Source organism: Heterodontus francisci, chromosome 18 (genome assembly GCF_036365525.1).
Source record: "Heterodontus francisci isolate sHetFra1 chromosome 18, sHetFra1.hap1, whole genome shotgun sequence".
Lineage (NCBI taxonomy): Eukaryota > Metazoa > Chordata > Chondrichthyes > Heterodontiformes > Heterodontidae > Heterodontus > Heterodontus francisci.
In genome coordinates this window covers 57947881-57959781 of record NC_090388.1, presented here as the reverse complement: position 1 = coordinate 57959781, position 11901 = coordinate 57947881, and the positions used below count along the sequence as shown (strand labels likewise).

Sequence of the window (11901 nt, the reverse complement as noted above, 5' to 3'; positions counted from 1 at the left end):
TCATAACATTGTAATGAAAATTACATTTAAATTGATTTCTTGGTTAGTTCTGTGCTTGTAAATGATTTAAACATCCAAACCTTGAAGTTTTTGATTTCTTATGCGGAAGATATAAACGTAGCACTGAAGAGCAACACATTAGGGCTCTCAAATATTTTATTGCTAATCAATTTAAACTGCTCTTGAGCCAAATGTTGCTTAGCTGAATGAAGTGTGTGCAAGTGCAGCCCAGTAGACTGCTTAAAAGCCTATGCTATAGTTGGTGGGATGGTTGTTTAGTTTGTAGTGAAGCCCTCACTCCTGGACATCCATCTCCCACCAATAACAACTTGAAGTTAATGTAACAAATGCAAGATAATCCATGTTGAACCAATACTCTGGCAAAGAGCTTAGCTTTTCAACTGTTGAATTAACTTCAACTCAACTGTTCAGCTAATTCTTATCTGGCTGTTTTAAATTTGCTCCAGTGGAAAACTGTTGCCCTTTACTGAAGGCTCATTAACAAGGCTTTACAAAGCAACAGCAGACGTTTTTAAACAACAAAAGACTAATTTCATTCCCTTTTTCGGTGGAAAACAGGGAGTAAGTTGGAAAAGGAATAAATACTGATACCAACCTTGCTGCTAATTTTATTTTTACAAGCTTAATGTATATCTCTGGCATTGCTGACATTAAACAGCATCAGAAATTGACCCTCCCCTCATGAGTTCTGCAGTGACATATCTGCATTAATCCATTCTTACTCTGAAATCCTGTATTTGATAAACAGAACACTTCAGCTTTTGGTAAAGGCTTGGCTCCTTTGAACCAGGAGCTACAAGAAGCAAGTTGCCTTGTACTAATTTAGCATATTTGCCAGACCATAAGTCACACTTTTTTTTGGAAAAAAAGTCACCTAAAATTGCTGTGTATCTAATGGTCTGAAGGTTACCTCCATCACACAGATCATTAGTACATGTTTCAGAGTTATGCACAGTGATTACAGTACCAGTAGTTTGTTGTGTTTTTCTTGGAAAATCTGGTGCAAACTCAATGGGTACAAAACAAAAAAAGTTTTTTTTATACCATACAATTTAAACTGGAAGTGGTAAGGTATGTCAAAGAGCATGGAAATAGAGTTGCTGAAAAACATTTTGGTCCTCCTCCAACCGAGAAAATGATACGGGAACGGTAGAAGCAAGAGGAAGAACTAATGAAAATAGAAAAATAGAAAAAAAGCAAGCACACTATTCATGGGCATACTGCAAAATGTCCACAGCTGGAAGAAGACATGAAAAATTGGATAATAGACCATAGGAAAAATGGAATTTCTGTATCTACCAAGATGATTGTATATGAAGCAAGAGTAGTGGTAGCGATTTGATGTGATTTTGGCAGGATAACATCTTGGTGCTACAGATTTATAAAAAGGCACAGGCTAAGCATAGGATAGGATAGCACAGAAGATGCCAATCAAATATGAAGCAACGATATTTGAATTTCACAGGTTCGTGATTAATGCAATGAAAAAAATGTTTTGAACTTGGACATATAGGCAAACTGGACAAATTTCCCCTAAATTTTGATATTCCTTCAATCAAGACTGTGGACTTTAAAGGTGCTAAAACAATACCAATAAAAACTATTGGCCAGGAGAAAATCCACTACACTGCCATTTTGGCATGTTGCTCTAATGGCAAAAAACTGCTGCCATTACTGATCTTTATGAGAAAAGCTATACCAATGGTTGAAATTCTACATGGAATTTTTGTTCATGTTCATCTTAAGGGATGGGTGAATGAAAAGGGATGAAATTGTGGCCAGAGAAAGTGTGATTGAAGTGTCCAGGTGGCCTTCTAAAAAAACCAGCCCTATTAGTGTGTGACCAATTCTGGGAACATATAACTGAGGCCACGTAAAGGAGGGTTGCAGAATTGAAGAGGCAGGTAGGTGTGATTCCAGGCGGTCTTACTAGCCAATTGCAGCCCCTGGACATTTCAATAAGAAACACATTTAAAGTATTCATGCATGAGGAGTGGAACGAATGGATGGAGGCTCCAAACCACAGCTTAATACCAACAGGGCAAATAAAGCAGCCCACCATTTCGCAGGTGCACAAGTGGGTGAAAAATTCATGGCAATCAATGGAAGTCATTCAAGAAATGTGGTTTCAGCAATGTGCTAGATGGCAGTTAAAATGAGGTGCTGTTTGAAGAAAGTGACAGTTCACATAACACCAGTGATGTTGAGTGTGACTGCAGTGCTGAGGGCTTTTTGGGCTTCTACAATTAGTAAATCTTCATGCTACATTGTTGTGTTTGTTCTATAATGGTAAATGTAAATATTAAATACCTATATGTACTGAAATATATTTCCTGAATATTTCCTTTTAAAATCCTTGTGCGTCTTATGATCCAATATGTCTTATTGTCCAGCAAATGTGGTACTACCGAATTCAGCACAGCTTTGAAAACAACTCACAAGGTGGATGGCTCACTGCTGGAGCACAGCCTCAAACTGCAGCAACAGTTTGGATGGCTTGGATGACAGTTGGTTAAATGGCTTGAAACTTTAATTTTCATACTTAAATAAAGAATATATTGTGCAGGTTGGGTGCATTCCTCAATCCCTGATTTTTTTACACTGATTTCTGTACACTGATTTCTTTTTGTTTATGCCATTTTTAAGTTCCTGTGTATATTACTGAGATTGGCAGCAAATTTAGGTCTAGATAGACATTGGTAAAATGGGTGCATGAATGGGAATAATTTTGGGTGTAACTTCCCGATTATGTCCCTACAGGAAATTCCAACCTCAACAATCTGGCAGCACTGGGAAAGGAAAGTCCAGGATACTTGAATCACTGAAGGTGTTGCACAGGACAACCCAGCACACTGGGAGTGACCTGTTGGTCCACAGTACTGATGGAAGGATCTTGGGGTCTGGCAGCATCGAGAAGGATGAAGGTCTTAGATGTGTCAGTACTGGGGGGAGTAGAATCAAAAATGACTGACATGACCTGTTCCTATACCATACCCATTTCTAATCCATTGCTGATTTCAATGCTCTGTCAGCTTCATACTGTATTTACCAAATGTGTTTGTGATTTCTATTAGCAAATACAGACATATAAATGCAAACTAGAGTATCGATATAGATAGATGGTCAATGCTATAGGTTACATTTTCCCTTGAAGTTCAGCCTGTACTTTGACATCACTGAGCTGAAATCACACTTAAATTCCAAAGTAAACATTGTGCTCACATGAAATTTTTTTGTCCACTAACTTAACGAAGGCACTCATATAACAATTAACAGGAAGGTGTTGTTGAAATAAGTTTAGTGAGTTACTGTCGTGCATTTTGCTAGTTAGGGCAGACTGCAGTCACAGACAAGTGGCAAGGGTGCCTGGCTAGCAGACTAGCCTGTCCTGGATGGTGTTGAGCTTCTTTCATGTTGTTGCAGTTGTTCTGATCCAGGCAAGTGGTAGGTATCCCAACAAATATCTGCCTTGAGTCTTGTTGATGGTGAAGAGTTATTGGGGAGAGCTTCCAAACTTTCCACTCACTTCCCCCTCCCTCTCCCTCCCAATTCCCTCCCCCAATTTTCCACCCCATCCCCTTCCGTCTCCACACCCTCCCCTTCCCCCTTCCCCCACCCCCAGTCCCCTTCCCCTATCCCCCTCTTAATTTTTAAAACATTGTGTACAAGACAAGTTAAAGAATAAAACACATTTCACACCTGTGATCAAAAGTTTATTTTTTTTGTACATAAACAGCAGACCCTTTCTTTTGAAGAACTGAACAAGTTGGTCTATACTGTCAGTTGCCTAACACCTCCAGGCAACCTACAATGTCATATCACACAAGGACTCAATCACCATAACTGCTGCAATTTCACTGCAAGATCTACACCAAGTCTTCCATTTCCAGTACTACATTGATAAATTTTTGCAAATCTGAACATTCATTATCCACTGGGGCTGAGTCTAAGTCTGAGAATAGTCAAACATGGTTACCTGGGGACTCCAACCCTTACCAGCAGTGGTTATTTCCTTTATATAATGTTTTGGTCTGTATCTGAACGTTGAATGTATTAACATAAAGAACCTCAGAAACCTTTCTTTGACCCACTTAAATTGAAGCTAAACACTCTGCGGTGCTTTATAAAATAAGATTAATACATGAGAAGGTGTGTGCTATTGATGTATAATACTATATTATAAGAATAGCCCAGGCAGTTTTATGGAGGGTTTGTCTTCAGAGGTTGACTCATCCAACTGGGAGGATTGATCAAGTGCTGGAAACATCTCAACAGTCTTGGACAACAGCAGTAGAGGCATTGAAACAATTGCATAACTTTCGCTTATGGTGAGAGATTGCACACAATTGCATACATATTAGTCCAAATGCTGATGCAATTGCAACTGTTTTTAATACAGTTGCAAACAAAATGGGGTGGAATTTTCTGTGCACATGCCCCCAAAAATGTATATTATTGGGCCGTTAAGCAAATACTTGGCGTAAAAGATCAAAGAAATCTGGGTACAAATGTGTAACGCACGTAATTACACGATGTCCAAATTTCCTCATCCCTTTACAACTCTTATGATCCTTGTGCCCAAACGCATTGTGGCTCATTATAATGTTACACGCCCAGACCATAGAGCCGTTCACAGGAATTTCCTGCAAATTGCCTGGTTCAAAATGTGTGTAAAATTAAACTCAGAATTTTAGCCACGGTAGGAAACAAAGTATTTTTTCTTGTGTTTTATTGTAGTTTTCTAAACCATTTTTAAGATGTATTTATCCTTACAGAGAACTGCACTGTATTTTCTATTTCTTTGGATGCATTTTTATGCTTTCAGTATAAATCAGATTAAAATCTGAAAAGCTTACACGATTGCATGATCTTAATATGTATGGATGTTAGTTGTTAGATGGGTTGAAACTTTAATTTCTTACTTAAAGAAAGAATATATGATGCAAGTTGGGTGCATTCCGCAATCCCTGATTTTTTACGCTAATTTCATTTTATTTATGCCCATTTTTAAGTTCCTATATATTTAACTGAGATTGGCAGCAAATTTGTCGAAATAGACATTGGTAAAATGGATGCACGATATGCATAATTTTGGGTGTAACTTTCCAATATGTCCCTGCAGGAAATTCCAACCCCATATGTTTTGAAATCATTGAAATACTAGGAACACTGCTGTTGTTTTTGAGGTATTTGGAGCTTGTAGAGACAGTGAATATTGTTCACCAGTCTATTTTAACACAAGTTAATTTGCTGAACTCATGTGGAATAACTTGAACTGTTTCAGAGCAATGCAAACTATTAAAAGGAGACAGTCTGCAGCCAACTGTTTGTAATATTTGACAAACACTTGAATGTATTTCATGTTCAAATAGCTCACTGCATTGAAAAAACATTATAGCGTAGTTTGTGTGTGAGGAAAATGATATGCCATTGCTCAGCTGTCCGCCCACTCCAGGTATCAAGACTGTACATTTTTAACGGTCTCTCTGACTTACTCCATACTGAAACGTAATTGTTCTAAGTATAAGTTTGCTTGAAATATTAATGTAGTGAAGTGAATTTTTAAAAAAATGTATTCTAAATATAAATTTGAGAGGAAACGTAGATCTTTAGTAAACATGCAGCTCTGTTTTAAGCAACCTGCTCATACTGGTGCTGGTGTTTATGAAGCAGAAGTGTAGTACAGAAGAATTTTTCCTGTATTATTCAGTGGTTAACAGATGTGGCCAGTTGTGTTTGCTACAGGTTACCTTTACATGAAGAAAGCCCCTAGAACCAGTTTTCCGAGATGTAGATGGTAACGTACACAATGTTGCGATGAGACAGTTGCCCTGTCAAATAGTAGTCCATTTCCAGCTTTAAGGTGGAAGTGAATGGTCCAATAACTGGTTTCACCATTCGAACAACACCTGGAGGGGGAAAGAAGAGGCAGGTGAACACAAAGCAACCACTCCATACTACTGACTTATCATTTCTACCCTTAAGCAAATCAGAAGCTCCCCTCAATACCTCTTCACCATCTACAAGACTCTTTCTCACTCTTGCCTTTACTCGCCAGCTTTTCTTTGCTTTCATTCATTCATGCATTCATTCAGATGTTTGAACAAATATTTACAACTCGCCTTCGTTTTTATCCATTCGTGGGATGTGGGTGTCACTGGCTAGGCCAGCATTTATTGCCCATCCCTAATTGCGCTTGAGAAGGTGGTGGTGAGCTGCCTTCTTGAACCGCTGCAGTTCTTGGGGTGTAAGCACACCCACAGTGCTGTTAGGAAGGGAGTTCCAGGATTTTGACCGAGCGACAGTGAAGGAACGACGATATAGTTCCAAGTCAGGATGGTGTGTGACTTGGAGGGGAACTTGCAGGTGGTAGTGTTCCCATGCATCTCCTGCCCTTGTCCTTCTAGGTGGTAGAGGTCATGGGTTTGGAAGTTGCTGTCGAAGGAGCCTTGCTGCAATGCACCTTGTCATATGGTACACACTGCTGCCACTGTGCGTCAGTGGTGGAGGGAGTGAATGTTGAGGATGGGTGGGGTAGCAATCAAGCGGGCTACTTTGACCTAGATGGTGTCAAGCCTCTTGAGTGTTGGAGATGCACCCATCCAGTAAAGTGGAGAGTATTACATCAAAATCCTGACATGTGCCTTGTAGATGGTGGACAAACATTGGGGAGACAGGAGGTGAGTTACCCGCTGCAGAATTTCCAGCCTCTGACCTGCTCTTGTAGCCACAGCATTTATGTGGCTACTCCAGTTCAGTTTCTCATCACTGGTAACCCCCAGGATGTTGATAGTGGGGGATTCAGCGATGGCAATGCCATTGAACGTCAAGGGAAGATGGTTAGATTCTCTCTTGTTGGAGATGGTCATTGCCTGGCACTTGTGTGGCACGAATGTTACTTGCCACTTATCAGCCTAAGCCTGGATATTGTCCAGGTCTTGCTGCATATGGACACGCGCTGCTTCAGTATCTGAGGAGTCACGAATAGCGCTGAGCATTGTGCAATCAATAGCGAACATCCCCACTTCTCACCTTATGATGGAGGGAAGGTCATTGATGAAGTAACTGAAGATGGTTGGGCCTAGGACACTACCCTGAGGAACTCTCTCAGTGATGTCCTGGGACTGAGATGATAGACCTCCAAAAACCACCACCATCTTCCTGTGTGCGAGGAATTACTCCAACCAGCGGAGAGTTTTCCCCCGATTCCCATTGACTCAAGTTTTGCTGGGGCTCGTTGATGCCATACTTGGTTAAATGCTGCCTTGATGTCAAGGGCAGTCACTCTCACCTCACCTCTGAGTTCAGTTCTTTTGTCCATGTTTGGACCAAGGCTGTAATGAGGTCAGGAGCTGATTGGTCCTGGTGGAACCCAAACTGAGCGTCAGTGAGCAGGTTATTGCTGAGTAAGTGCCACTTGATAGCACTGTCGCCGACCCCTTCCATCATTTTGCTGGTGATCGAGAGTAGACTAATAGGGTGGTAATTGGCCAGGTTGGATTTGTCCTGCTTTTTGTGTACAGGGCATACCCGGGGAATTTTTCACATTGCCGGGTAGATACCAGTGTTGTGGCCGTACTGGAACAACTTGGCTAGAGGCGTGGATAGTTCTGGAGCACAAGCCTTCAGTACTATTGCCGGAATGTTGTCAGGGCCCATAGCCTTTGCAGTATCCAGTGCCTTCAGCTATTTCTTGATAGCACGTGGAGTGAATCAGGTCGGCTGAAGACTGGCATCAGTGATGCTGGGCATCTCAGGAGGAGGCCGAGATGGATCATCAACTCGGCATTTCTGGCTGAAGATGGATGCAAATGCTTCAGCCTTGTCTTTTGCACTGATGTGCTGGGCTCCCCCGTCGTTGAGGATGGGGATATTTGTGGAGCCTCCTCCTCTTGCTATTTGTTTAATTGTCCACCACCATTCACGACTGGATGTGGCAGGACTGCAGAGCTTAGATCTGATCCATTGGATATGGGATCGCTTAGCCCTGTCTACCGCATGCTGCTTCCGCTGTTTGGCATGAAAATAGTCCTGTGTTGTAGCTTCACCAGGCTGGCACCTAATTTTTAGGCATGCCTGTTGGTGCTCCTGACATGCCCTCCTGCACTCTTCATTGAACCAGGGTTGGTCCCCCAGCTTGATGAGAGTAGAGTGTGGAGGGGTGGGGGGGGGTCGTATCCTGGGCTATGAGATTACATATTGTGATGGAATAGAATTCCGCTGCTGCTGATGGCCCACAGCAACTCATGGATGCCCAGTTTTGAGTTGCTAGATCTGTTCGAAATCTATCCCATTTAGCATGGTGGTAGTGCCACACAACACGATGGTGGGTACCCTCTATATGAAGACGGGCCTTCATCTCCACAAGGACTGTGCGGTGGTCACTCCTACCAATACTGTCGTGGACAGATGCATCTGTGACAGATACATTGGTGAGGACGAGGCCAAGTAGGTTTTTCCCTCTTTGCTTACCACCTGCCGCAGACCCAGTCCAGCAGCTATGTCCTTTAGGACTCGGCCAGCTTGGTTAGTAGTGGTGCTACCAAGTCACTCTTGGTGATGGACATTGAAGTCCCCCACCAAGGCTACATTCTGTGCCCTTGCTTTCCTCAGTGCTTCTTCCAATTGGTATTCAACATGGAGAAACACTGATTCAGCAGCTGCTGGGGGGCGGTAGGTGGTGATCAGCAGGAGGTTTCCTTGTGCATGTTTGACCTGATGCCATGAGAATTCATGGGGTCCAGTGTCAATATTGAGGACTCCCAGGGCAACTCCCTCCCGGCTGTATAGCACTGTGCCGCCACCTCTGATGGGTCCGTCCTTCCGGTGTGACAGGGCATACCCAGGGATGGTGATGGCAGTGTCAGGGAAATTGCCTGTAAGGTATGATTCTATGAGTATGACTATGTCAGGCTGTTGCTTGACTAGTCTGGCGGACAGCTCTCCCAATTTTGGCACAAGTCCCCAGATGTTAGTACGGAGGTCTTTGCAGGGACTTTGGAGGGTCAACAGGGCTGGGTTTACCGTTGACGTTTCCGGTGCCTTGGTCAATGCCGGGTGGTCTGTCCAGTTTCATTCCTTTTCTTAGACTTTGTAGCGGTTTGTAGGCTGGATCAGTACAACCACAACAACATGAAAGTAGCTCAACACCATCCAGGACAGACTAGTCTGCTAGCCAGGCACCCTTGCAACTTGTCTGTCACTGAGTCTGTCCTACCTACACGATGCACTGCAGTAACTTACTAAGCTTATTTCAACAGCATCTTCTTGTTAATTGTTATATTAGCGCCTTTGTTAAGTTAGTGGGCAAAAGAATTTCATGTGAGCACAATGTTTACTTTCGTAATTTAAATGTGATTCCGTTGACTGACTTTAAGCTAATATTGTGTATAATATAATACTGATATTTTCTGGCTTACCACTCTCACTTTATGAACTGAGGTGGTACATTTACCGGCATTCAGTTCTTCGGCAGAGCTCCTGCTCCTAATGACCTTTTTCAAAAAGTATTGGTTCATCTCTCTGCTCCTCCTTCACTAACCTCCCTCAGTATTCTGGGGTGCATACCACGTAGTCCCATACATCTGTCCATTCTTAGCCCTCTCAGCCACTTAAGAACTGTTTGCTCATTTTATTTTATTGCCTTTTCATTTCTAATCCTTTACTATCCTCTGTAAATTCATTCAACTATTCTGCCATTTCCATATCTACCATAATAACTCACCAAGCATTTTTTCAATGCAACTCCAAGAAAACCAAGAAAACATATGGAAACAATTGAACTGTTCAATATTTTTTCTCTTTGTGGTGTAACTTGTGCATAGGCTAGAAAATTCTATCCATAGCTGTAATATGACATTTAGAATTAACTGCTTCTTTCCTGTTTTTTCTTAATCTTTGAAACTTCCGGTTCAATGAGTTCTGAGATGGCTGAAAGCTCCAATGTGTGATCTGCAGACTCTGCCACATGAGGGGCAGGTGGTGCTTGGAGGGTCAGGAAGATGAGTAGTTTGGAGGTTTGTGTGCTCCCTCTAATGCCACGACTTCATCTCTGCATGATCCCAACAAAGTCCCTCGAGGTGTACAATGCCTTTCCGAAAGAGTTTTCTCCATCTTGGATGGTCGTGAGCCAAGGACTCCCACCAGTCAATGGGGATATTTGATCTCTCCTGCTGCAGCCAAGTTCTGAGTAGAATAGCTGCTTCGGGAGTCTGCTGTCAGGCATTCGAGCAACATGTCCTGCCCAGCAGAGCTGGTTTTGGGTGATTAGCATCCCGATACTGGATAGGTTGACTTGGGAGAGGACGCTGCTGTTGGACCACCTTTCTTCACACCAGATTTGGAGGATCTTGCAGAGGCAGCTCTGGTGGTACTTTTCCAGTGCTTTGAGGTGCCTGATATAGGTTTTCCAAGTCTCTGAAACATATAGGAGTGCAGGGATCACTGCTGCCCAGTAAACCATCTTAGTCTCTGATTTGAGATCCTGATCCTCAAATCTCTCTTCTTCAGTTGACTGAAGGCTGAGCTGGCACACTGGAGGCAATGAGGAACTTCATTGTCTATGTCAGCCTTCGCTGAGAGGAGGCTCTCAAGATATGGAAAATGGACCACATTTTCCAGGATCTCATCATTGATCTTGATTGACGGGGGGAGGTGTTGTGCTGTGGGAGCTGATTGGAAGAGGACCATTGCTTTCTGAGTGTTTAATTAAAGACCCATTTTCTCATACGCTTTGGAGAAGGATTCAACAATGATCTTGAGCTCAGTTTGAGAGTGAACGCTGTTATGATTCTGTGAGAGACTAGTAACTTTTTCAAAGAAATTCGATCTCCCAGTTATCAACTGAAAGAATTACACCACAAGATTTCACATTTTAAACAAAAACCTTTACTGTACAAGAGTTAAACAAAGTAAGTACTATTAACTTAACACTGGGCTGAATTACGGAGCCCCCGATGTCGGGGGTTGTGGCGGGGGGCGGGGGAGGTGGGGAGCTGCAAAATACCTCCGGCAGAGGCCTGTCATGGGCCTCAGCACTGGGAAGGCCCGGCCCGATATTGCCGGCAGCGGCAAGGCCCCATGGCGGCATCCCCCACCACCCCCACGCCGCTCAGCGACTGAATTTAAATGAACGCATGAATTACCTACCCGCTCCTGCCATCCGTTCTGGGGTGATATTGGTGCTGGAGGCCAGCAGTCCCATGCCTTCGCATCCCCATCCGGGGATCCGAGGCAGAACACTGGTGGGGAGGGGGGAGCAGATAAGTTTTTCAGTGTGGGAGTGGGGGGAGCAGCGTCAGAGTTATTTCATTGGCCTTGGGGGTGTGGGAAGGGGTAAAGATTAAAGTTGATGAACTTTGAGGGGGGGGGAGGTCAGGTGCACAAGGTAAGTATTTTTTTGGGGGGTGAGAGGGGCAAGATCAATTAATTTAATTTTTAACAATCCAGTCTCCTTTAAATATTTAAATGCAACAATAGGGCTCGAAGCCCTTTAAAAATGGCATCAGCGCCTGTGCAAAGGCAGCTGACACCATTGCCGGGGCAGACCGCTCGCCCCCTCAACATCATCAGGGGTGTGGGGGGGGGCCCCGCAGGGGTGTGGGGGGGGCCCCGCAGGGGTGTGGGGGGGGCCCCGCCCAGCCATTTAAATGAGCTGCTGCGTTTAATATCGTGGTGGCTCTGCAACATGCTATCTGCGCGGGTGGACGGCCAATGCTTATATCCTTCGCCGATTTTGGCGGCAGGAATGTAAAATGTAGCCCACTATATTTTGTAATCATCTATACTATAAACCCAAAATCTCAACAGAACGTAATGTCTTATACTTTAAACCCAAAAATATAAACAGAACACTCCCCATTTGACTTTTACTTCGAACTC

General features: G+C 43.3%; 1 protein-coding gene across 3 annotated transcripts in view; it reads right to left on the bottom strand.

The window, feature by feature from the left end:
- Window positions 1-3722: 3722 nt before the first annotated feature.
- fbln1 (fibulin 1) overlaps window positions 3723-11901 on the bottom strand; it is a 215732-nt gene continuing 207553 nt past the window's right edge. For all 3 annotated transcript variants that reach the window (XM_068050808.1, XM_068050810.1, XM_068050807.1), the window contains exon 18: window positions 3723-5930. In XM_068050808.1, coding sequence (XP_067906909.1) covers window positions 5791-5930 — 140 coding nt within the window. In that variant the 3' untranslated portion in view covers window positions 3723-5790. The remainder of the gene's footprint in view (window positions 5931-11901) is intronic.